The 27,655-nt window shown below is 36.7% G+C and overlaps 1 protein-coding gene across 2 annotated transcripts; it reads left to right on the forward strand.

Annotated features, from left to right (window-relative positions):
- The first annotated feature begins 126 nt into the window (after positions 1 to 126).
- On the forward strand, positions 127 to 27,395 carry RPL4 (ribosomal protein L4). Of its 2 annotated transcripts, none has more exons than XM_089818624.1 (2): positions 127 to 1,062; positions 27,013 to 27,395. In XM_089818624.1, the coding sequence occupies exons 1-2, from the start codon at positions 219 to 221 to the stop codon at positions 27,048 to 27,050; spliced, it is 882 nt and encodes a 293-aa protein (XP_089674750.1). In that variant the 5' UTR covers positions 127 to 218; the 3' UTR covers positions 27,051 to 27,395. The 2 variants fall into 2 exon arrangements, with proteins under 2 accessions (XP_089674750.1, XP_089674752.1); XM_089818626.1 differs by lacking the exon at positions 127 to 1,062 and adding an exon at positions 6,585 to 7,707.
- The last annotated feature ends 260 nt before the right edge of the window (positions 27,396 to 27,655 follow it).

Raw genomic sequence — 27,655 nt, forward strand, 5'->3', positions numbered from 1 at the left:
ACTAACAATTAAGAAAAATCATTAGCTTCTTTATTCTTCAAAAGGTCCCCACTTCGTAGTAAACTAAAAAATCCTCCGCACCATATTACCTAATTTAATCCTCCGCACCATGATAAAACTTATCAACAAAAAATACTCCAATCCTGAGAAATGGATAACGTTTTACGGGCCCCGAAGAAAACCATCCTCTCTCTCAACTGCAGCACAAAAACACATCCATGGCGACACGCCTCTCCTTCTCCACCTCCACATTTCTCTGCCCGCCGTCAATCTCTCTCCAGAAGCCCCCGTCAAAACCGTGCTCAAATCTTCACCCATGGAGCGCCAGCCAGAAGCAGAAAAAGCGGGCCTCAGGCGCTCTCTCAATTCGCGCAGAGGCCGTGACAATCCCCGTCATAACGTTCGACGGCGAGAAGGCAGGGACGACGTCACTGGACGTGAAAACAGCGAGGCGCGAGACGGCGCGGGCTGTGGTTCACAGGGGCGTCATAACGGAGCTTCAGAACAGGCGGCGGGGGACGGCATCGACGCTGACACGTGGCGAAGTGCGGGGAGGAGGGAGGAAGCCGTACAGACAGAAGGGCACCGGCTTTGCTCGCCGGGGGTCGCAGAGGACTCCTCTGCGGCCAGGCGGGGGCATCACTTTCGGCCCCAAGCCCAAAGACTGGTCCATCAAAATCAACAAGAAAGAAAAGCGCCTCGCCATCTCTACGGCTCTTTCCAGCGCTGCTGTCGACAGCGTTGTAGTTGACGGCTTCGAAGACAAGTTTGACACTCCGAAGACTAAGTATTTTGTTGCTGCGCTCAAGAAGTGGGGTGTGGTGCCGAGCAAGGACCATTCGCTCATTTTTACCACCGAGTTGTCGGATAATGTGCGGCTGTCCAGCCGGAATATTGGGACTCTGAAGATTTTGACTCCCAGGAGCTTGAATTTGTATGACATCTTGAGGGCCGATAAGCTTATTTTTACCAAGGGCGGTGTGGAGTATTTGAACAAGACGTATGGATTGAACTCAGCCGTTGGGGAGGACAATGAAGACGAGGGAGAGGAAGAGGAGTCAAGTGAGTTTTTCTTTGTTTGCTTATATTTGCTTTTCTCAAACAATTAGATGGATTTTTTTTTGGGACAGGCTAATTCACGAAAATTTAGTGATTTTTTTCAAAAAAATTTATTGGTTTTGACTATAAACAATGCAAATCATAAAGATCAAATGTTCAAATTTTTAGTAAAATCTACAATGTTTTAGAGAATAGAAGCTGAGGGAAATGGTTATTTGTTTGCTCATTTGCTTTTCTAACACTATTAGATGGTTTTTTGGGGGTTGGTTGAGATGGGTTTTGAGGTTTTGATGCTTTTGATTGAGACAAGATCTTTAAATAAAAAATATTTAGCTAGCAAATATTGGGTCTGGTTTGCCATCTATTCTATAATAAAAAATGTGGATGACTCAAAAATCATAAATTAACTATCAATTCTTAAGCATTTGATTGAGTCTGATTTCAACCTATGTGTCCCTCTTACCCTCCCTTACTATTCCAAGGGCCCTAAGGCATCTCTTCCTCTCACCCCCTACATCTCCCACCCACCCAAGAAGAATATGGTCTGTCCTGAACCCAACTAATCACCCCCATCCATCACCCACCCTCTGGGAGATTAAAAGTGTTAAATATTAAAAGGTGACTTTTTTTTTAGATTAATTTGTTCCATAGTGTGTGATGTTTAAGGGCTGTCTATAAAAATGAAGGGAACAACTTTTACAATATCCTTATTCGAGAGAGGAAATAGTGTTGGTTAAAAAAATGAAACAAACAAATAGACTCAGTAGAATATAGTGGTAGGAAACAAATGCAAACAAGTTCATGGGTGATTGAGTTTAATACAAAAGCCTTGCAATAAAGGAGCCATTCTTATAATTTGATTTTCTAGTTATATCCTACGTGTGCAACTTGAAGATAATCTCTAGAGCAAAATAGTAGGTGGAAAACGTATATAGAGATAAACACTTTGCTTGCAAATGATCATGACAATAAATAACATTCTGAACATAATTGAATAAATTGTGATGTTTTCCATTTCATATTGAATTTGTTCAAGTCTTCCACAATCACGATGCAAGGCTAATTAGAACAAATTTATATCTCTTTTGGGATTTTGTGAAGATATTGGATGGAAGGTTAGTCGGCACATAATTGAATAAATTGTGATGTTTCCCATTTCATATTGAATTTGTTCAAGTCCTCCACAATCGCGATACAATGCTACTTGAACACATTTATATCTCTTTTGGGACTTCGTGAAGATATTAGATGGAGCGTGAAAGAGAATAAAGGAAATTATTTTTATACAAAAATATTGGCACCTATTATAATTTAAGCGTATTATCGTATGTATGTAAAGCATTGTCAGGTTAGCCTCATATTGTTTGTGAATTGAGTTCCTTTAATTTGTTGAAACTACTTGGTGAATGTGAGGCAAATATATAGATGTTGCATTGTAAGTCTCTCGAAGAGTGGTAATTACTTTTTGGAAAAGTTTAGAATATGAGAGATGAATGAGAGTATGAAGACTTTAGTGCTCATGATTTTTCATAAGCCAAATTAAAGAGGGAAGGATGCCATATTAGTTTTTTTCAAGAGAATAAACAATTATAAAATATAAAACAATCATTTACAATTGAAAAAGAGATAAAAATAAATGATATTATGTTGTTCTAGTGAAAAGAAATATTACTTTAATAACTAAATGTCAAGAATAATTATTTATTTAAATAACTTAAAAAGAAACCTTTTTTAAAGAGTTCGATGGTTTGGAAGTCACTTCAAAAATGTTAGATAAAACATTCATGCAAGTCTACAAAGGAGAATGAAGACTACTAAGAGAAGAGAGATCACTCAAAGAAGGAGAAGAAGGGGCTACACAATGTGTGTCTAGCTTGAGGTACAATGTACACTAGGAACTGACCCAACCAAGATGGTTATGCATATTGATTGATTACTCTGGAGCATGTTGTATGCATGTTGAGTAATTACTTTCAAACAATGTTGTGTTGATGCTTTGGAAGAATTTGTGTTGGTTCTAAATAAGAACTCGTTCTTCCTAGATTTGCTATAGCTGTCAGGGTCAATACCATTAAGACGCTCTTAGAGTGAGAATGATTATTTCGAGAGTTCATGATTCAAATAAGTATTTAAAACCCTTGATGATGAAAGATATTGAGAATATAATATATGAATTTGGTAATAATATGATTGATTTATGTGATTGTGTTGTTCATTTTACAATGTTAGATATTTCTTGTAAAGATATTATGAATCATCACCTCTCTCTCTCTCTCTCTATATATATATAAATATATATATATATATATATACATTGAATAACCTTGTATGTTACAAATTATGTTGACTTTAGTATTAATCATTGTAATAATTGTGCCTCAAATACATAATTTTAGGAGAAAAGTGACATGACAATAGGAACTAATAAGAATAGGGAGATTGAAAATATATACCATATAGTATTTGGTCTTTTCTTTTTGAATCCTACTTTGAGGTGAAAGAGCTCCTTTTATTACTTTTCCATTGAGATTGATTCCCAAGAAAAATACAAACTCTTTATCTTTCAGACATAGTTAAGATTCTTAATGTCTTGTCCTATTGTCGTGACAACTATTTTCTCTCATTTTCTTGTTAATATTTTGAGCATCTTTCTTCGTTATAATTTTCAATGTATTTGACTTAATGAAAAAAATCTTGTTAATCGAACTCTCCAAAAGCTTCAAAAAAGAAAAGAAAATGGTAATAACTATTAAATAAAGATTAGCCAAAATTCAAATCATGCAACAAAATACTATTAATAAAACAAAATTCTAAAATGACCTAATAATGTTCAGAAGTCTAACTAAAAGGAGGATATTTTAGATGAAATACTCAAGTGTAAACCTTTTAGGAAAGGAAGAGAATATTAAGGTACCTTTGCACCACATTCTAAACTATTCTAATGATTATTGTCATAAGTTTCTGGATTTGATTGTGTCGATGCTAAAATAAGACATACACAATCATATTCATAAACTTAAATGATCTTATAAACATAGTACTTTTATCTTCAGTCTGATGGTCTCATAAATATAAAACTTTAATTTTGTAGGGTGAATATATATTAAAAAGTCATTTTCTTTTACCTTAGGGGATCTCTACTTCCTAAAAACTAAATACTTTTATCTTCTATTCTTGTATAGTGAAAAGACATTTTAAACTTTTTTTCTTCATTTGCAAGTAAAGTGGTCTAAACGATGGAAGGTATTCTCTAGCTAAGTGCATTCGAGTTGGAGTAGTACTCAGACAAGTAATCTCCTATGAACTCTCTAACTTGAATACAATGAGTACTAAGTGATCCATTAATTCTCACCAGAAATGAATTATTATCAATCATTAAATATTCATAAAGGACACTACTATCCTCCAGACAAAATGCACCTTTGACTTTTTATTCAAAATTACAAAAACATAACCTATTTTTACGAAATTTTTAGTGTGATTTCATGACAATTTCAATGTTAAATAGCAAAAAATTCACAAAATCTGGAAATTTTTTGTAGATTTGAAGATTTTTTTTTTTGAAAATTTTGACTATTAGATACATTTTATTAAGAGGATAGCTCGCACAATTCATAAATCATAAATTAATTTATTCGAATAACTATCATTTCATAACAATATTACAATTTAACTTCTCTTCAAATTGTGATATGCTATTAGGATTTAACTGTGTGGTTTTTGAGTCAAAGTCATTGACCCCTATTTCATAAGTAGTGATTCAACATGAATCCATCTCTCATGAGAATAAATGGAACACTTAGCACTCATTGGATCTAGGTGATGCTCACAGAGGTGAAGCACCGAGACTTCCTAGGATGTTGTGTCTTACGAACCATTTATTAGAAAGCCCATTAAGCTCATCAATTGATAAATTGGAGATAATTTCCACAACAAGTCAAATTATGATATTGCTATTAGGATTTAACTGTGTAGTTTTTGAGTCAAACTCATTAACCCCTATTTCATGAGTAGTGATTCAACACGAATCCATCTCTAATGAGAATAAATGGAATACTTAGCACTCGTTAGATCAAGGTGATGCTCATAGAGGTGAAGCATTGAGACTTCACGAGAGGTCACACATCCTAGTACTACTCCAACTTGAGTGAGCTTGAGTGTGCTTAATTAGGGAGTTAGCATCGAGACTTCCCAGGGGGTCACCCATCCTAGTACTACTCTAGCTTGAGTACACTTAATGAAGGAGTTTCCCCCGCTTGCAACCCCATTTACAAAACCTTCACCAAATGTTATGCCTTATGAACCATTTATTAGAAAGCCCCTTAAGCTCATCAATTGATATTTATTAGAAAACCCCTTTTTTTAAATGATGTTTTTCCCTCCTACTCATCGATTTTCTTTTTCGTTGTTCACACGACCTCCACTTCCTAGAAAACTTACGCCTCACCCTTACTAATTTTATCTTATATGCGGACGACCTCATTTTAATTGCCAAATTTGCTTGTGGTTTGCAAGACCATCTATCTTCTCTTGAGCGCTTTTGTAGAATGGTGGGGATGCAGGTCAATATCAGCAAAACCAAGGTTATGATTTTCTCTAATAATAAAAAACAGCATCAACATGAATTTTATTACAATGGAAGTGTTCTCGAAGAAGTTGCGGAATATAAATACCTTGGCATCGATTTCAACAAAAAACTAAGCTGGTCTAGCTGCAGGTATAAAAGGACATTAGGTGGACGGAAGGCTTTCTACGCTCTTCAGAATAGGTGCCGTGAAGCGGAGTTGTGGGATTGGAAAACTATTCAAACCTTGTTCGGTCTTCTTGTGCTGCGAGTTGTTCTTTATGGGTGTGAATTATGGGCCAGCAGCACTACTATAACACAATGGAAACAAATCGAAGGAATCCAAAAGCGCTTGATTACAAGCAAGTTTAAAATTAAAAGCACTGTTCCATATGACATCATGCTAAGTGAAATGGGGGCTGCGCCTATCGAGGCACTTGCTATGGTTCGCCTTTTAAGCTATCTAAAAAGAATCGGAAAAATGGAAGAGGATAGATGGTCGAAAGTTGTCTTTAGGGACACACTATGTAAGCGAAAAAGGACATGGATGCAACAAAACATCAAGTGGATGAGTAAATGGAATATTCATTTCAATATGTGCCCCACAAATAATAAAGAAATAAAGGTCTTTGTTATGGAGAAATTCTACAAGAGAAATTGGGGAAGCGAGATTGGGAGGAAGAAACTATATTATATAAATGAGTTCAACCCCACTTGTGATCAACTCGAAAAAGTGTACATAGGAGCCAACATTTCTTGGAGAGCTAAAATTCTTATTGCTCAGCTGAGAACCAACTCTCACCAACTTCGTTGTGAGACCGGGCGTTGGAAGAGGCCAAAGGAGGCTTGGGAAGAGAGAATTTGAAGATTTTGCAATTATGAGAAAGTGGAAACTGAACAACACTTTATTCTAGAATGTGAGGCCTACAAGGATAGCAGGGATAAGTTTGCGGATACTATATGTGACAGTTCTTGGCATAACCTGTTCAACGAAGAGTACATTGAGCAATTGGGGGGGCTCATCATTAGTCTACACAAGAGGCGAACAGCGCTACTTAAGTCTGCTTGAGTTGTCTTGCTGTCCCACAGGCTATTTTTAGCCTCATGGACGTTAAAATTTTATCTATCTATCTATCCTTCGGAACATGGTTGTCAATAATAAACTCAAATCCGGAGTAATGGATAACATCGTTGGGAGCACGAAGAAACCTTTCCACACTCTCAACTGCAACACACGAACCCATTTATGGCCACTGGACTCGCCATCTCCACCACCACATTTCTCTGCCCGCCGTCGCTCTCTTTCCAGAGGACCCTGTCAAAATCGTGCTCAATTCTCCATCCATGGAATGGGGAGAAACGGAAAAAGCGGCCCTTAGCTCTCTCAGTTCGCGCAGAGGCCGTCACAATCCCCGTCATAACGTTCGATGGTGAGAAGGCAGGGACAGCGGCATTGGATATCAAAACAGCGAGGCGCGAGACAGCGCGCGCTGTGGTTCACAGGGGCGTCATAACGGAGCTTCAAAACCGGCGGCGGGGCACGGCGTCGACTCTAACACGCGGCGAAGTGCGAGGAGGAGGAAGGAAGCCCTACAGACAGAAGGGCACCGGCAATGCTCGTCGGGGGTCGCAAACGACGCCTTTGCGGCATGGTGGGGGTGTCACTTTCGGCCCCAAGCCCAAAGACTGGTCCATCAAAATCAACAAGAAAGAAAAGCGTCTCGCCATTTCTACGGCTCTTTCTAGCGCCGCTGTCGACAGCGTTGTAGTTGACAGCTTCACAGAGAAGTTTGACTCTCCCAAGACCAAGAATTTTGTTGCTGCGCTCAAGAAGTGGGGCGTGGATCCCAGTAAAGATCATTCGCTCATTTTTACGACGGAGTTGCCGGATAATGTGCGCCTGTCCAGCCGGAATATTGGGACTCTGAAGATTTTGACTCCCAGGAACTTGAATTTGTATGACATTTTAAGGGCCGATAAGCTTGTCTTTACAAAGGACGGTGTGGAGTATCTAAATAAGACGTATGGATTGAACACAGCCATTCGGGAGGAGGATGAAGAGAATGGAGTGGAAGAACAATCTGGTGAGTTTCTTTTATTTGTTTGCTCATTTGCCTTTCTGAAACAATTAGATGGTCGCTTTGTTGTTCTTTCCGATTAATTTGTGTAGGAGCTGGTTGAAATGGATTTTGAGGTCTGTAAAGCCTCTGATTGAGACGAGACCTTTTTGAAAACATTTAGCTAGCGGGTGTTGGGCCTGGGTTGCCACCCGCTGAACCACTAAAAAATGAAGGGAACATTCCATTACAGTGCCCTGGTCAGAGGAGAAGAACTGTAACATTGTATGTTTGAAATACTTAACAGTGAGATTTTCTTCCTCCTGAGTCCTCTGTTTGATGTTAAAGGGATAATTCGACGATATAAAATGAAGATTCATAGTTCTCTCATATAGAACGCAAAGCATTTTTGGGAAAAACATATTTAGGCGGTACCTCGAGCACTGAAATTTGCATATAAAAAAAATGGCAAGCATTTTGGTGCTAATTGGTCCTACGAATTGCAATATCAATTCTTTTATGATTTAAAAGAAACTGATACCTGAGAAAGGCTCCAAACTACACTAGCTGAAGGCTTCTTTTTGAAATGGTTGCTGCTTTGCAATTCATGAAGAATTTCTGTTATACCATTTTACCTTTTGGAGTAAAAAGCAGCTGTAGCCCACTGTATGTTATGCCGGGCTTAATCTGTGTTATAACATCTGGTTTTTATAGGGCTACTTAATATATTTTTATATGATTTACAAGTAGAGGTTCACAAGAACACAACTTGTGCAAGAGATTTCCTTCTACAAATAAATGTAAAACTAAATACGAGTCAAAATTACCTACTTTGGTCATTCATGAATGTCAACATAGTTTATTCCCTCTTCAACATATTCTTCATCCTTTGTTTATCCCTCTTACATTTGGCCACTGGTCAGTGCCATTATTAATATAGCTGACTACCCAAAGATGCGAAGATGCCTTTTGTAAAATTTGAGTCCAGCAATACATATACTTCTGTAAAAAACTTGATGGAAATACACTCTTTAATCAGGAACTGTAGTAGCTAAACCATTAGTGCTTGAGGATTCATGTGTTTCTTATTAATTTGACATTAATGACACACCTTCTCTGTGTTCCTCAACTGCTTGTCCTACGTAAGTTTATTTTTTATGATTATTGTTTGTGTTGTTTCATATTTACTCGTTGCAATTGAAGAGTCAATATTTTATGATACCTAATTCGGGCCAAGTTCATGCTTAGTGAACCAATTATAGACTAAAATAATTAAAATTATTGTTGATGGTTTTAAATGGGTATACATTTTTGGAATTTTATTGAAAAAATAAACCTCTATTCTTCTTCTTCTTCATCAAGTAATCTGGTTATTCACAGCATTGCATGAAGCATAGCTGCAATATTACAAAGTAACTTGCACAACTTGCGGAATATCTATCCAAAAACTTGCTGAAAACCTGGCAATACTTGCAAATTTGTTTGAAATCTTGGCTGTCTTTTGTTATGTCTGTTCAGCCTGAAAATGCCATCATTTTGCATCATTTGTCTCTCTTTTTAGCAGTAGTGTTTGAGTTTGCAGGCATATGGGAAGCAGAAATTAGTCCATATCGGTAGCATTTCAAGGCTACGTAATTGTAATGAATTCTAAATTATTTTTAAATATTTTTTTTATATTTTAATTTTTTAAAATTTTGTGCCTACTTCTAAATGTCTTGTGCCACTATAACAGGGTTTAGTAACTTGTTCTTTCCTTTTTTATAGTTTAATTTTTAATTTATTGCTAAGGTTTAGCGTATAGTTACATGCATTTTTTCCTTGTGTGTTAGGCTGCCAAGTCTTTGTTTGATTTTCCTGTTCTGATAATGTTTATCTCTATTTTTCCCAAAAAGAAAACAACATTTGTAAGTGGGAGTGGTAGTGGTGACCCTAGAGTTCTTGCTTGGACACGCGAGAGAGCAAATGCAATGTACGGAATATAATTTGCAAATATAGTGGGATGGATATGCGAGGAGGCCTAAATTGCCTGAAATATCACCTTCCACATATTGTTTGTCAAGATGTCCCATGTGTACAAGCAACTTAGAAGGTTCAGAATGAAGCAAAATCTTGAGTTGTCTATAATTGGAAAGGCAAAGAAAGTGATGGTAGAAGCATTGGCACGTGTTAGTTCTACAGGGTCAAAGGGGGATATCAAGGGCTCTTCTTCTATTAGACCAAAGATATGAGGATTAGGCAGTGTGCGCAGTTGTAGTTCCATTTTTTTTGGACCCAACAACACTCTTGGTGCAGAAATTTCATTGGATGGTATATTGTGTGGAATAGGAAATTGCAGTGTGAGGCTGTTGGCATGTGTTAATTTTTGGCACTATACCTTTCCATTTCATGCTGATGAGTACTAACTGGGAGTGGTCAGGTATTGAATTAATTGTGGTAGATAAAGGGGTTTAAAGCATCGAATTTTTATGAGTTGAGTGGGCCATTATTGCAGCACGCAATCAAAAACACAGATCTGCTAGTAGATGAATAAAAAACAATTTAGAAAAGGATTACAAGATTTTATCTGATGCATGGATGGATAGTAGGAATTGTACTGTAACTAAATTCCTTTTTGCTTCAAGAGGGCTATTATCTTTTTATAGTCAGCGAATATATTTAGCGAAATAAAAAATGTAGGGACTTCATTTAATTGCCTTTTGTAAAAGCTATGAAACATTTGGAGGTCAGGCACTGCACTTTGTTTTGAAGTCCTTGTGTTGTCAACTACTTTTTCTTCTTCTTGAGGATATAGAGAAACTTAGGTCGATAAACAACATTGATGGAAGATGTGTAGAATGCTGCAAAGTGCATTTACAAGGTCCTAAATCTCATGAGGGAGCACATTGATAGCTCGTTTCATCTAGATGCAAATGTTGGATATTCCATCATTTAGTACATGTATAGGTTGTTTGTAGTTTGTTATATCTATTGCTAAAACATAGAATATTGGTTGAACCTGTGAGTGCTATTTAAGAACACACGCTTGCCTTATTCAACCTAATATTTGTCAATGCTGCCTAAGGATGCACTTCTGACATAATATGGCCGTCACACAATTTTTGACTTCTTTCATCAATTTTTGAAATAATATGATCGTCACCCTTTGTGATTAGGAGACACAATTTTTTACTCGTTTCATCTATATGCAAATGTTGGATATTGCATCATTTAGTACATGTATAGGTTGTTTGTAGTTTGTTATTATTTGTTTTAGTTTGTCACTATCTATTGCTGAAACATAGAATATTGGTTGAACCTGTGAGTGCTATTTAAGAACACACACTTGCCTTATTCGACCTAATATTTGTCAATGCTGCCTAGGAATGCATTTCTGACATAATATGATCGTCTCAGAAACTTAGAGACTTTCAAAAACCCATCCCTTGACTGTCCCATAAAATAATTGTTTGAGCTTTGATAATTTGTTTTACTTCACTCTCAATTTAAATTATTTAACACAAGTTATATGTTAATGTTCTATAATGTATATAAGCGTGCTGTATCCAAGTTTTCATATGAATATTTTAAATTTCCCTATAGATTTGAAATTTTCCATATATTTTATATAACTGCCCCCACTGCTGTCCCTTGTCATCCCCTTCTTCAGGGGAAAAAATCCGTCTTAGAAACCTACTTTGATGCCCCCTCGTTCCCCTATCTAGAAAACTTGGGGTAGCAATATTTGTAGATCATATTGACATATGATATGAGATTAATTATCAACTTGATTACTCTATAACATTTGATATGGTATCAGAGTGGGGCAATACTGGAGGGATTGTATGATGTTAAAGATTTGTTGTCATTGCCAAAGCTATGTGTTGAAGTCATGAGAGTCAAATAAGGCATTGTATCTCTACCTAAAGCGTGGGAAATCATCTCTAAAGAGTTCTTTGTCATCTAAAGCGCCGACCCTTACATTTACCCACCTTATTCGAGGAGATTAGGATATCCACACCAATCTTGGTATGGCGAAGGGCATTGAATCTCCATATGTAGTTGCCTATGTTTTCAGTAGAGGCCAAATCTTTGTGACCATTGTTTTTCGAGGAGCCTCTAAACTTATCACTTTTTTCCTTGATGACTAGAGCATTAGGATTGATAACAACTCTTACAGTGGCCATAACCACATAATGTTGAAAGTGACAATATATATTAGAGCATTATAGGCCTTGTGCCTATTATTTGGTCATAAGGACATGAATGCCCATCCTATCTCTAAGGGAATCCAAAATCGTTGCTCATCTACAATGGGTACAAGGATGAGTACTTCCTTGCCTTGGTCGTTTGGAGCTTGAATTTCAACACCATGATCATTTTGGAACTAGTCAAAGAGCTCTATGTGGTGATTTGCACGTCCCAGAAATTGTCGGTGAGGTTAGTCATAGGAGTCCATGCAAAGCTTTGGACCAAGTATGTTAGTCACTTTGGGGGCACATCTGGCAGAAAGGGCAAATGCTTGCTAACGACATTGGGAGAACGAAATCAAGTTGTGAATATGCTCAAATGCCTTTGGCTGCTCCACTTCCACATTGGATCCCAGATACCATTTGGTAGTGAAGCCGCCTATTGCAAATTGGCAAAACATGAGAATCATTGACATTAGGGCCACGAAACAAAAAGAGGTCACAAGGGGTGCTGGAATATTGTTCGACTTGTTTGAAGCTTGTTCCAGCTTGGAGTTGCACACATAACAAGCGATTGGAAATCTAATATGGTGGCCTTTTATATGAAACTCTAAATATGAGCATTCGTAGTGTCTTATGATTGTGGGATGCATTTCTCAATGTAGAGTCACTTGCATGGCCAAGTCTTTATTTTTTATTTTTAAAACATAGGAACAAAATGAAAAAATGTAAGCATATGTTTTAAACCAAATTATATTACTCAGCTTTTTTAAAGGGGACAATTTTTAGAGATACTTTAATGAGAAGAAATAAAATATCAGCATCTAGCTTAAGGACAATAGGTAGCTCTCCAAAATTTCTTCTGTCTAATTCTCAACTATTGTGGGAAAATAATTATTCAACATGGAAGATGAAACTCAAAACTCAATTTGAGATTAAGAAGTTTGGGATGTGGTCAATGGTGCCATAACATACCATAAGATAGATGCCAACAAACAAAAGAAATTTGATCAAGCCAACTAAAAGGCCCACTGATGATGTTCAGTCTTTTGTCCGTGCCTTGTCCTTATCCAAAGACACACGTGACAAGCTCAAGACAGTGTATGAGGTAAAGAATTAGATTCAGATCCTGAATTTATAGGTTCAGCTACACAACTTGAAGATGAAGAACAATTGGAATCCTTTCTTGAAAGGATTGCAGAGTTGAGAGCTTCCATTTAATGTCATGTCCCCTTTTCAAAATAATTAAAAATAATAAACTTTGCTAAAGCAGGCAGGCTCCAAAAAGGTGAAGTTTCGGCAAAAGGGGCTAATCTTTGGAAACCAATGGACTAATAAATAAAAAAATATTATTAAATTATATTTTATTAACCCCTCTTGGACGTGAGTTAGGGTTATGCCCTTTTTTAAGGGGTTTGGAGGCATTTTGGGCTCATTCTAGAACTTGATTTTTGCTGATTTTCTTTGTTCTTCTTCAGAAGCTGCCAAACCTGTGGAGAAGGAGACCCAAGAACGGGAGTTTGCAGGTTTTCAGGAAGGCTAAGGATGGGAGTTTGAAGCCATTCCATGTGCATGCTCATACAGAGTTTGCCTTTGTGCTGAATAGTGCCGATTTGTGGGTTTTCGGGGTTGTTTTTGGTTTGAGTTTGGTGTTTTCAGTTGAGTGTTTCATATCAGTTTGGGTTGCTGCTGTATTTCAGACTTTAAGATGTTAAAATAGAGCTGAATATATGTATTGGGACGTGATTAAACTTCTGAGATAGTTTATGAGTGTTTTTGTGGTGTTTTCGGGCATTTTTGTGTTAATTTCGGGAGCCCGATTGAGCATAATTTTGTCCTACATTTGTGAGCTGTTGTGTAAAGGCTATACAAATCTGGAAATGTCATTTTGTAGGCTGTTATGTTGCTGAAATTTCTGTAATAATGTCCATTTTCAGATTTATTAATAATTTGTGAAGTTGTGAAGTTTTTGGCACTATTTCGGACATACCCGATTTGGGTTTATTTGAGAAATTGGTGGATCTTTGTAATATTGGTTGTTTGGTTTTTAAAATCTGATTTGAGGCTTGAAATATCATACAAAACCAGTAAAGGGACATTTCATTGGTATCAGAGCCATGATCTTGCTAGCCTGAGGGTTTGTAGAAGTTTGCATGTTAGTTTTGACAACTACCCAGATCTTGTATGTCAGTTTTGACAACTACCCAGATCTTGCATGTCATAATTTATGGTTGCATGTTGCTTCTAATTAGTTGCATGTCAAAATTTATGGTCGCATGCAACTAAGTGAAAGAGAAAAAAGATATTTGCAGCGAGAAAAGAATAAAGAAATTTTGATCAAACCTCCAGTTGAAAGTAAAAGTACAAAATCCAGGGAAGAGAAAAGTATGGCTGATCCAGATGAGATGGCAAAGAAATTCTTCCAAGACATCCAAAATACTGAGAAGCAAATAGTGGATGGTTTGGCGGAAACTAGAGAGGCTTTGCAAATATTGACAGAAAAACGACAAGGAGTTGCATCTATTAATGAGAAAGGGAGCACTTCAGAGGAGCCAAGAAATGGGAGATCCACACCATCTAAATCAACCAAAACTATTTTCTTGCCTGCAGAGGAGCCACCAGTACCAAATCCAGCCATTAATCCTGTGGAAGAGGTTACAGGTAACTTGATTACATTAAGAGCTACTTACAATGGCTTAGATGATGACTTTCGTAGTTCAGTTCCTTTTAGAGAATATGTGGATATGATGAACACTTTGATGCCCAAGAAAGAGAACAGGAGGGAGCATGACACAAGTGGAAGAGAGCTCAAAAATAAAATAAACAAGTTTACAGCACCTACTTTTGATGGAACAAATAAAATTTCAGCTAGAACATGGCTACAAAAATTACAAACTTTCTTCGCACTTAACCCCATGAAAGAGAGTGATGCTGTTCAATTTGCAAGTCTACACTTGGAAGATGCAGCCTATGATTGGTGGTATCATGGAATGACTACTCAAGGTCACGATCAAGTAACTACATTTGATGATTTCAGTCAAAGAGTGATAGATAGATTTGACCTCAAGGATGATGAAGAGTACTTTAAAGAATTGTCAAAGTTGAAGCAAACCAAATCAGTTAATGAGTATATAGAAGAATTTCAAAAAGTGGCTGTTATGGTACCTGATATGAGTGAAAAGAGGATTGTTTATCTTTTTTTTGATGGTTTAGAAGATTCTGTTAAGGGTTTGGTTAAGGCTTTCTCATCCTCAACCTTACAGGAAGCTATCAAAAGAAGCTTGCAACTTGAAACTTGCGTGCCTATAAAATCAGTCACTAATAAAAAATCCTCAAATCTTTGGCAACATAAGGGAAATTTTCAAAAAAAGACTTTTCCAACACTACCACCAAAAGATGTGAAGAATGTGGCAAAAAAGAAGGTAGATGAAGAGACTAGGAGTGAATTACAAAGGAAAAAGCTTTGTTTTACTTGTAGAGAACCATGGGTTCCAGGATACAGATGTTTGGGGAAAGGTCAAGTGCACTATATTGAAGTTGCTTTAGAATCTGATTCAGAGGAGCATGAGGAATTTCATGATACTAAGGAGGAGGTAGAAGAAGAGAAAGAAAAAGAAATCAGCAAGGATGGCACTTTAGCAGCATTATCAGGAGTCCCAAGATACCATCCCTTCTGAATTCGAGGGGTACTAGCAGGGCAAAGGTTGACAGTTCTTCTTGATAGTGGGGCAACTCACAATTTTATTGATGAGGGATTTGTCATGAAAAGAGGGCTTAAAGCAGAAGATTTTGAGGGATTCAATGTTACTGTAGCTGATGGATTCACTATGCCTTGCACACGGGTGGTGAAACAACTCAAGATGACCTTAGGAGATTATGAGTTATGTGATGACTTCTATGTGGTTGGTATTGGGGAGACAGATCTTGTATTGGGTGTCCAATGGTTGCACTCTATTGGGGGCTATTACATGAACCATTAAACTATGGAGTTTAAATTTCATTCCAATGGGAAAGAAGTCATATTGAGAGGTTTATCGAATGGAGCACCTAGGGCGATCTCTGCAAAGAGGATGGAGAGGACTTTTCGAAGAGGACAAGTAGCATGGGCAGCAGGAGTCATGATCCATCCAACAAACTCTCCAAAGAATCAAGGTAATTTCCATTTTGAAATTCAAAGTATTCTAGATAAGCATAGTATAGTTTTCAATGACTTGCCTCCAGGATTACCACCAGATAGAGGTTTCGAGCATGTTATAGAGTTAGAACAGGGTGCCAAACCAGTTATAACGACCCCATACCGCCATCCAAGAGGTTATAAGGAAGAAATTGAAAAAACTATTCAAGAACTCCTGGACATGGGATTCATAAGGCCTAGCTCTAGTCCATTTGCATCATCTGTGGTACTTGTCAAGAAAAAGGATGGTACAATTAGAATGTGTATAGACTACAGGGCTCTAAACAAGAATACCATAAAAAATAGGTATCCCATACCACACATAGATGAACTCATTGATGAGTTACATGGTGCTGTATACTTCTCAAAAATTGACTTAAGATCAGGGTACCATCAAATCCGAATGAGGAGTGAAGATGTGGAAAAGACTGCTTTCAGATGTCACTTTGGGCACTTGGAATTTTTTGTTATGCCATTTGGCCTCACTAATGCACCTGCAACATTCCAATCTTGTATGAATAAGGTATTCAGCCAGCATCTTCGAAAATTTGTTTTGGTATTTTTTGATGATATCTTGATTTACAGTAAAACATGGGAAGAGCATCTAAAGCACAGAGACACTGTTTTGGGAATCTTGGAGCAGCAATCCTTTTATGCTAAGCTATCTAAATGTGAGTTTGGTTTGACAGAGATCCTATATTTAGGACATATAATAAGTTCTAAAGGAGTACAGGTTGATCAACAAAAAATCCAGGCAATTTTGGATTGGCCTCCACCCACTAATCTTACATAGTTGAGAGGTTTCTTTGGGTTGTGTAGCTACTATAGGAGATTTGCCAAGGGATTTTCTCAGCTTGCTGCCCCCTTGACTAATTTGACAAAGAAAGGAGCTTTTGTTTGGACAGAAGAGGCACAAAAAACATTTGATAAGCTTAAGGAGGTAATGAGTTCATGCCCTGTGCTTGCAATTCCAGATTTCTCTTTACCTTTTGTTGTTGAATGTGATGCTTCTGGAGAAGGTATAGGGGCTGTCCTAACTCAAAGGGGACATCCAATAGCATTTGAGAGTAGAAAATTAAATCAATCAAAGAAAGGTTACTCCATCTATGATAAGGAAATGTTGGCAATCATGCATGCACTTAATAAGTTTAGACAATATTTGGTATGTGGGAGATTCATTGTAAAGACGGACCATAATAGCCTCAGGTTCTTCTTGAACCAAAGGGATTTGAATGATCGTCAACAAAAATGGGTAAGCAAATTGCAAGCTTATGATTTTGATATTGAATACATGAAAGGAAAGAATAATGTGGTTGCTGATGCTCTCTCAAGAAAGCCCACTTTGTGTTCCTTATCATCTATCTCTGCTGATTGGAAAATCTCCATAATTTTAGAGTATGCTAAAGATTCCTTTGCCACCAAGATTTTGGATAAGTTAGTGGATGATAATAGGTACAAGGTTGTTGATGAATTGATTTATTACAAGAACAGGATCTTCTTAGTGCCAAGATCAAAAACTAAGGAGAGGGTATTGAGGGCCTTTCATGACACACCTTTGGCTGGTCATCAGGGATACTTCAAGATATACAGGAAAATTCGAGAGCGGTTTTCATGGAAGGGTATGAAAGAGGATGTCCTTAAACACATTAAAGAATGTATGGTATGCCAACAAAGCAAGAGTGAGCAAAATTTTCCTGCAGGGTTGTTGCAGCCACTTCCTATTCCTGAACAAAAATGGGAAAGTATTTCCATGGACTTCATCACTGGGTTGCCCAAGGTTCAAGGTAAGGATTGCATATATGTGGTGGTAGATAGACTAACTAAGTATGCACATTTCTTTCCTATCACATCTGATTTCAAGGCATCACAAGTGGCCGAATTGTTCTTCAAGGAAATTTTTAGATTACATGGCTTGCCTAGAAACATTGTTAGTGATCGGGACAGTAGATTCCTCAACTCTTTTTGGAAGGAGCTTTTTCATTTGGCAGGAACTGAACTCACTCCCAGTACTAGCTATCACCCTCAAACAGATGGACAAACAGAGATGGTTAATAAATGGATAGAGGGATATTTGAGGAACTATGTTTCAAATCAACAATATGCTTGGGTGAAATGGTTACACCTAGAGGAGTATTCTTATAATACATCTCATCACATGTCTATTGGTATGGCTCCTTTTCGTGCTCTTTATGCTTATGATGCCCTTTTCTTTGTTGATCTAATACTTTCTGATAGCAGAGTACCTGCAGCAAGTGATTTCGTCAAGCAAAGCCAAGACATAATAAGGTCCCTCAAGGATAATCTACAACATGCACAGAACCAACAAAAGTTATATGCTGATAGGAAAAGGATTGAAAGATCTTTTGAGGTGGGAGATTTGGTATTTGTTAGGTTGCAGCCATATAAGCAAAGCACCTTGAAGAGGAATGGGGTAGAGAAACTCAAGCCAAGGTTCTATGGGCCTTAGAAGATCATCAAGAAGGTAGGAGAAGTAGCTTATGAATTGGAGCTCCCACCAAATAGCAAAACACATAATATTTTCCATGTATCTTGCCTAAAGAAGGTTTTAGGCCAGAAAACCATGGTATCTACAGAATTACCATCTCTTGATGATGAAGGGAGATTAGTTTTGATACCAGAAGAGATTTTGGATACAAGAGAGAAAAGATTGAGAAACAGGAGCGTCATAGAGCATTTGGTCAAATGGAAAGAATTACCACTAGAGGATGCAACTTGGGAAGGAGCACATATTCTTGAGAATTCCAACCTTCATTGACAAGCAATATTTGGGAGGGGAGGACTTGTCATGTCTCCTTTTCAAAATAATTAAAAATAATAAACTTTGCTAAGGCAGGCAGGCTCCAAAAAGGTGAAGTTTCGGCAAAAGGGGCTAATCTTTGGAAACCAATGGACTAATAAATAAAAAAATATTATTAAATTATATTTTATTAACCCTTCTTGGACGTGAGTTAGGGTTATGCCCTCTTTTAAGGGGTTTGGAGGCATTTTGGGCTCATTCTAGAACTTGATTTTTGTTGATTTTCTTTGTTGTTCTTCAGAGGCTGCCAAACCTGTGGAGAAGGAGACCCAAGAACGAGAGTTTGCAGGTTTTCAGAAAGGCTAGGGACGGGAGTTTGAAGCCATTCCATGTGCATGCTCATACAGAGTTTGCCTTTGTGCTGAATAGTGCCGATTTGTGGGTTTTCGGGGTTGTTTTTGGTTTGAGTTTGGTGTTTTCAGTTGAGTGTTTCATATCAGTTTGGGTTGCTGCTGTATTTCAGACTTTAAGATGTTAAAATAGAGCTGAATATATGTATTGGGGCGTGATTAAACTTCTGAGATAGTTTATGAGTGTTTTTGTGGTGTTTCCGGGCATTTTTGTGTTGATTTTGGGAGCCCGATTGAGCATAGTTTTGTCCTACATTTGTGAGCTGTTGTGTAAAGGCTATACAAATCTGGAAATGTCATTTTGTAGGCTGTTATGTTGCTGAAATTTCTGTAAAAATGTCCATTTTCAGATTTATTAATAATTTGTGAAGTTGTGAAGTTTTTGGCACTATTTCGGACATACCCGATTTGGGTTTATTTGAGAAATTGGTGGAGCTTTGTAATATTGGTTGTTTGGTTTTTAAAATCTGATTTGAGGCTTGAAATATCATACAAAACCAGTAAAGGGACATTTCATTTAAGCACCGGGAGAAGCAATTGATTATGTTTTCTTGGCGCCTATTGTTCTATGGACACTATTGTCTAGATACAAGGTGTTTGTGACAACTTTGAATGTCATGATAACGACACCTACTTTTGAGAAGCTAGTGTTATTCCTTCAAACGAAAGAGTCTATAAGCCAGGAACATAGTGGGGAGGATCATGCCATGACAGTGTATCATAAAGTGAAGAAGCCTATGAAGCAGTTTAATAGACCTCCCAAATTTGCTAATTCATCTAGACCGTAGAAGAAGTGTTCAAGTGAAGGTGTTGGACATTATGTGAAAAATTGTTGGTACAACTCCTTCAACAAAGGATCATCCAATAAATCACATCAAAAGCAACCATTTCCAAGTGGCAAAACACGATGGGAGTAGGAGGACAAACATAAACAACAAAGCAATGTTGCTGAAGTAGAAGATTCTCTAGATGAGGAATACATGCTTTCAGTCCACACTTCAAAAGATGGTTTACAATCAACCTCAATTTGGTACGTGGACTACGGTGCTACCAAGCACATGACTGGACAGAAGAAGTGGTTTTGTACACTGAAGCCTCATCATGATACAGTCACACTTGGAGATAATATCACTTACGACATCAAAGGTATTGGTGACATTTGAGGTTTGGCGTACATATTTGTAGTCTTACTAATGTCTTGTACGTGCCATGACTTACCAAGTATATTCTTTTTGTTAATCAGTTTCTTGATCATAATCTTAGGATTGAATTTGATATGAATCAGGATACAAAGACAAGTGTAAAAATGAAAAAGGTTGTTGCCGGTGCTTCTGAGATTGGTAGAATATTTAGGCTTGATCCAACTGCTAATATTCAAGCCTTAGTGACCAAGGATGATGACCTTGTATTCAATGCCATCATAGATTTGGTCATCCAAGCACCAATTATTTGCTAAAACTTAGAAAAGCATGGTAAAAGGGCTTCTGCCACATAAAAGTCGAGTGTTGTTTGTTCTAGTTGTATTGCTGGAAAACAAAATAGAGCACCCTTCTATCCTAGTGATCATTGTCTTTGCAGCTGGCACATATTGATCTGTGCAGCCCTATGACTCCTAGTCATAAAGGATAACTCCTAGTCATAAAGGATAGAAACTCTTACAACGTTTTATTGATGATCACCCTCGAAAAATGTGGGTATATTGTGTGCAACATAAATTTCAAAATAGGAGGTCTTCTCCTATTTGAAAGAGTTTCACACTCTTGTGGAGAAATATACAAATTATTGTATTTGTGTTCTCTACCTAGATCGAAGAGGGGAATACACCAACACAATTCTCCATGTACCTGAAGGAAAATGGAATTCATTGTCAATTGACTGGAGCATACTCACCTCAACAAAATGAAGTTGTTGAACACAGAAATCACATCATTGTGGAGATAATCAGAAGTATGTTGAAAGATTCTCAAGCTAGAGCATGCATATTGGGCTGAAACTGTTCATATAGCAGTTTATTTCTTGAATTATGCACCAACAAAAGCTCTTGATGGCATCACACCAGAAGAAGCATCCGCAAGGGTAAAGCCTTCTCTCTCTCATCTTCATATGTTTGGATGCACTATCCATAATCATGTTCCTAAACAGGAAGAAGTTCGATGAAGCTTCACTTCAATGTATTCTTCTTGCATATAGTAGTGAATCTAAGTCATAACGCATTATGGATCCTAAGACAAAGAAGGTATACATCGGTAGAGATGTAATTTTTGATGAGAAGAATGTTGTAAGTTCTCCTACATCATCACGTGCATCAGATAGTGCTCCTATATTCAACATGAATGGGAAAAATGATGTGAATGTTGGTGGTTAGTTGACGCCCATCAATGTCACAAAACCATTACCAAATTGTTGTACTAGTACCATCAAAAATGCAAAATTGAAAGGAGTTCCAGACACTTCCACTTCAGGTCCAAGGACTCACATCATGGTTTACAATGAGTTGAATTTAGCCTTGATAACTTAAGTTGATAATTTTCATCTGGCTACTGTTCAGGAAGCACTAGAGTCAAAGCCTTGGAAGGAGGCTATGGATGCAGAAAATCAATCTTCGATGACAAACAATACTAGGAGCTTGTTAATCTACCACTGTGTAAGAAAGCCATTGGTTGTAAATGGATCTTTAAGGCTAAGTATAAAGCAGATGGTAGTATAGATAAACATAAAGCCAGACTTGTAGACAAGGGTTATGCCCAGAAAGAAGGGATTAAGTATGAGCAAACATTTTCTCCCATTGCAAAAAGGAAGATCATTAGAATGGTATTTGCTTTAGCTGCTCAATTTGATTGGAAACTATACCAGATGGATGTAAAAAATACATTTCAAAATGGAGACCTTATGTAAGAGGCCTATATGACCCAACCGGAGGGATATGTTGCACCTAATAAAAAAGAGCTAGTTTGTAAATTAGTGAAGTCCCTATATGGTCTCAAACAAGCTCCTAGAGCTTGGTATATAAAAACTCATGAACATCTTCCACAACATGGTTTCACTAGGCATCCATATTATCCAAATCTTTACCTCAAGGATCAAGGGGGGATATTGTGATTGCTAGTGTATATTTTGATGACTTAGTTATCACAGGCAGCTCAGAAGCAATGGCTGGAACAACCAAAAATGATTACAAGAAAGTTTTTGATATGATAGATCTCAGGCTACTGCATTTTGTCTAGGCTTAGACGTATTGCAAACAAATCACCATATCTTTCTATCATGAATAAAATATGCCAAAACATTGCTCGAGAAGTTCAGAATGATGGATTTTAAACTTATGTCTACTCCTATGGAATTAGGTTTGCAGTTATCTGTATCTGATACATCTGCTCGAGGGAATGCAACTCTTCATTGACAAATGATTGGAGGTTTGATTTACTTGACTCACACTAGACTAGATACTAGTTTTGTTGTTAATTATATATCACGATTCAAACAAGAACCAAAAATGTCTCATTGGAAAGCAATAAAACGGATACTAAAGTATATCTAGAGTACAATGAATCATGGTTTGGAATATAAAAGGAGTGATCAATTCTTCTTGACAGGGTATATTGATGCAAATTATGCAAGTTTAGTTGATGTTAGGAAATCCACATTTGGATTTGTTTCTTCTTGGGTATAGGATCTATTTCTTGGGCTAGTAAGAAACAGGCCACAGTTGCTTGTTCTTCAGCAGAAGCAGAATATCATGCAGTAGTTTGGCTATGTCACATATTTGAAGAATTGAGAGTACCATAAAACAATCCTATAGTCCTCTATTGTGACAATCAAATTGTTCTCAAGCTTGTTTGACATCCAGTGTTACATGAACTAACCAAGCACATTGAAGTTGACTGTCACTTAATATGAGAACATGTTCAGCAAAACAACATTCAGCTCCATTTCTGCTCTACACAGGAAAAATGTGTGGATATTTTCATCGAGCCTCTTGCATGTGTGAAGTTTGAAATTTTTTAGGGTTCTCTTGTTTAGTACTTCAAAGAAATGATGTAATAAGGGGGGAATGCTGGATATTCCATTGTTTAGTACGTTTATATGTTAATTGTAGTTTGTTATTATTTGTTTTAGTTTGTTTTATTTTGTTACTATCTATTGCTAAACATAGAATATTGGTTGAACCTGTGTGTACTAATTTAAGGCTCATTGTTGCCTTATTCAACCTATATATTTGTAGATCATAATGGCAAATTATATGAGAAAATTTATCAACTCCATTGCTCTATTAAATCTGATAGCTAAATATTGTAGCCACATTGCCAAAACTTAAGTGCATGTTTGTGAGCAGAAGGTTGTTAGAGAGCCCTTATAGCAAGAAGGCCAAAGTTTAGAGGGTTGCGAAGACGATTTTGTAGGATAATTTTGCCATAGGCATGGAGAAAATCGTTAAGAGATTTTGTTTTTGTTTACTTATTTTATGTCACACTTTACTGATTTTGTGATATTATGATATTTTAGTTTGCTGACTTCATGTTAAAAAATAAATCCAATCTAGTATAATTTTCTAATTTATTTTTTAGATACTTTTTTGTTTTATGCCTTAGAACTATTTGTTAGAGGTCTATAGTTGGTTGATGGGGACAAATTCTATGAGGCCATGACTAGGGGCAAAGAAATGGGTCATCATTTGTTTGGGTTGAATAAAAACAAATTTGAACTTATCTGTTGCATTATTGATTGATTGGAGGTGGAAGTGACAATTTCATCAACACATTCAAATTGTTGCTTACTATGCGAGTCTCGGGTTCTTCTTCACTTCATTTCAAGTGGACAAGAAGGATATGGATGGGCTTAACCTGTCTAATGAGAGGATGGTCTCCAGTGAGAACCTTAGGGACATCATATATGATTAGTTACAAAATTTCAAGGCAATTGAGGGAAGGTTGCTTCTTCACCTCTATGCCTCCAAAGTAGAGCCACTAGGTAACTGGATAAAAAGCCATATATGTTTAATTTTTGTTCTCTGTTTATTGTTTATTTTTTAAGTTTACTAAAATCCTTCCAAAGTTATAAATATTGTCCTTAGAGATTTGTGGTGACAAATATTTGCAGTGACACGTGATCTTCAAAATCTTGTAATCTGCATCTTAGCTTAGCTTTGTATCATTTTAAGGTTGTAAGCACAAATGGAGTTTTCTTTTTACTTCATTCCCCCAAAAAAGTGTGACATGTTGACCAATATGCATTTGAATTGCTGTCATTGTGATTGCATCCAAAGAAGATAGAGGAACAGGGGGCATATTAGGTGCTTGACCTTGATAACTTTGATCTCTAGTTAGATTTGGTTGCTTATGAGGTGTATACAGTGTTCACTGATGATGAATTGACTACTTACTTCGGTAGTGGAAGTGACAACATTTGACATGGTAGAAGCTGATGCTGGTGAGCCACAATTTGAAAGTTCATTGCATTCCTAACATGATCCTATGCTTGAGGCTTTTGTTGACGATGATACAGCCATACCATTTTGATTAAGGACACCTACATGATGGCAGCAGAATCTTTGAGCTTTACCCCTTGAAGAAATTTATAGATTATGAACTTCAAAATTGTAATTTATAAATGTCTATTCATATTAAATTGAAGTGGATACGCATTGAACCATAGTAACACGGAGATGCATCCGCCCCCCCCCTTTTTGCCCCACATTCCAAAGACTTGGACGCATTGGGGACTCCGGCCCCCCGTCCCCAGAGGTGCCACCAGATTCCACCACTTCCGCTGAGGATGGGGGACGTCCCAATGTTGACTATTTGCTGATTCGACTATTTATGTTCAATGTTCGATGTTCCAATTCCATCCAATGTTCAAGTATTTACTCTTTGACATCTCTTATATTGCAATACATCTTTTCATAACTAGCATTTAAAGTACCATATGTATATATATACACACCCCCTCCTATCCCCCGCCACTGTCCCCCCGCTGACCTCCACCCTCCCCAAATTAAGGCTCCTCTGTCCCCCTATCTTGGAAAGTTGTCCCCCCATTCCACCATCCCCCCGTCCCCCAAGGTGGTGTAATTATGCATTGAACTCATTTTTGGTCTATGATGGTTATTGAACTCTAATTTAGATCTAATATGAAGAAATTTTGGTTTCTTCACATGTTGCATGATTTTTCATATATTAAAATATCACATATTTAGGGTGAGATACTTAGCACATGATGGATGCCACGTCGTGCTTACGTGAAAATATCAACATATAGCAATATCAGAGGTAAAGATCTCTATCACAGCTATAATCTTCAACATAAAACTCTAGCATACTGCCTTTCCCAGCAGACATTTTTTCTTTGGCCAAGTCAAAATTTCATCCATTTGCTCAAGCCATTAATTCAAGCACCATGCTACTATTTGGTCAAATTATTTTCACGTTTCCCACAAGTCTCTGAAAAATGGGAGAATCTGAACATTTTAATGTCTTACAGCTTCTGTAATTAATAAAAATTAATTAAAAAAAATTGCCAACTACTTCCCCCATGATAAGAATGTTTCAATGTTTCTCCCATCATCAGAACCCTAAACATATCTTTTGCACTCAATATTCTTCCGAATTTTTTGGATATCATATTATCTGCCTGATGTATTTGAAGCAACACAAGATAGAGAGTCTTCAATCACCCTATTTTCTAGATAAAAATATACTCGCATTACCTCCACATCAAGACAGATAAGCAGTCTCCGAAAATAGAGGGACTAAAGGTTTTGCACTTTTACAGAGATGAAAATGAAAACTAATTTATATTAATGTGAGTGGTCAAAATGATTCATATGCCAATGATTTCTCAAACAGATGGATATTTCATAAAATGAAGATTTACATGAAATCATTCATTGTATGCAATCTACATAGTATACAAAAGGTTCAAAGATTTTAACTTGGCATACTATTGATTTAAAATGCATATTCATCTGAACAGGCAATTTTACTGATGTGTTCGACTGCATTTCAATTGAAAACTAATTGACATATCATTGAATGTCTAACAAAAATGTTTTCAGTGATGATTTGTCAAAATAGTGGCATTTTTATATGTAAAAGGAATGTAAATGGCATTTTGTTCAAGGACACCTACACGATGGCAGTGGACTTTCTGAGCTTTTCGCTTTTGAAGAATTTTTTAGATTATGAACTTCAAAAATGTAATTTATAATTTCTAGTTATATTAAATTGAAGTGGATACACATTGAACTCATCTTTTGGTCTATGATGGTTATTGAACTCTAATTTGATCTAATATGAAGAAAATCAGTAAATATGTCCAATAAATTCAGTACTATGCTCATTTCTGAATAACTTTTGTGTTAGTTTTTTAGAGTTCGGAAAATTTGCTGTCATTTCCAAGTTTTTCCCCAAAACAGCATTTCACGCATTTCTACCATGGTGTGAAGAATACCTTGCTAATGAAGTACTCTTTAAAAGTTGTTGGTCAAATGCTGCATTTAATATCGGGCTTTTTAAACTCTGGGAATCAGGTATATTTAGTAGTTTGCGTATTTTTAGAAATATATGGTTTTGTGTTATCCCTGCATATGCATTGGATAATCTTTTCACCATTGTTCTGCTGTGTAGTTCTCTCTAATCGCTATCTGATGCTCACCTTTATGTCTTTTTGACATGGAACAATAAGTTTTTTTAGTAGTAAGAATTTTCAATTCATAATTTTCTTGGTTTAGTTTTATGAGATTCTGACAATGAATAAATTGATTCGTCACTTTTATTTCATTTTGGAATACACTGGATTGTTGGTACTGATGAATTGTTTATAAATCAGAAGGAAGAGGTTCAGAGACTCCAGAGACTGCACAATGAGTTCAGGTGTTGACAAGAGCACGAGACAAACATTATTTGCGGTGATTATGATGCTGAATGAGATTTTACTCTTTTAGTAACTATGTTTCTTGAATATATGCTGCAGTGAACAACAAAGTTGCACTCGGTAAAAACTTTCTTTGCAGAACCCTTTCTACCAAAAAAAAGTTTGTATCAAGGAGGGATACTGATTCGTTTCTACCTAGCATTTTTTGGATTTGTCAATGTTTCATGTTGCGATGAAGTAATCTTTGAAGAAAGCAGAATACAACAATGCCTATATCTTTAAATGTTCACTTGTAATTTTTTATTTTGATCTATGTGGTTCCAAATTTTCTTGATGCATATATCGTTATTGTTGAGCAATCACTCTTTGATATTTATTCATCCTAAAGGGGTTCATTTTTACATTTCAATCACAAAATGTTCAATGATGGTGATTTTACATTTTCAAACATTTATGACAGACATCTATCTATAAGTAAGGTTTTGAGCGGTAAAATATTTTTTGTTGAAATAAAATTTAAGTGAAACAACTTGGACAAAGATGGAACAGAACTATGTTTTTTTCGTTTCAACTTTTTTTTATAAAAACTGTTTTTTTT

The sequence above is a fragment of the Cupressus sempervirens genome, chromosome 3, assembly GCF_028749045.1.
Source record: "Cupressus sempervirens isolate cs-2001-9-10 chromosome 3, ASM2874904v1, whole genome shotgun sequence".
Lineage (NCBI taxonomy): Eukaryota > Viridiplantae > Streptophyta > Pinopsida > Cupressales > Cupressaceae > Cupressus > Cupressus sempervirens.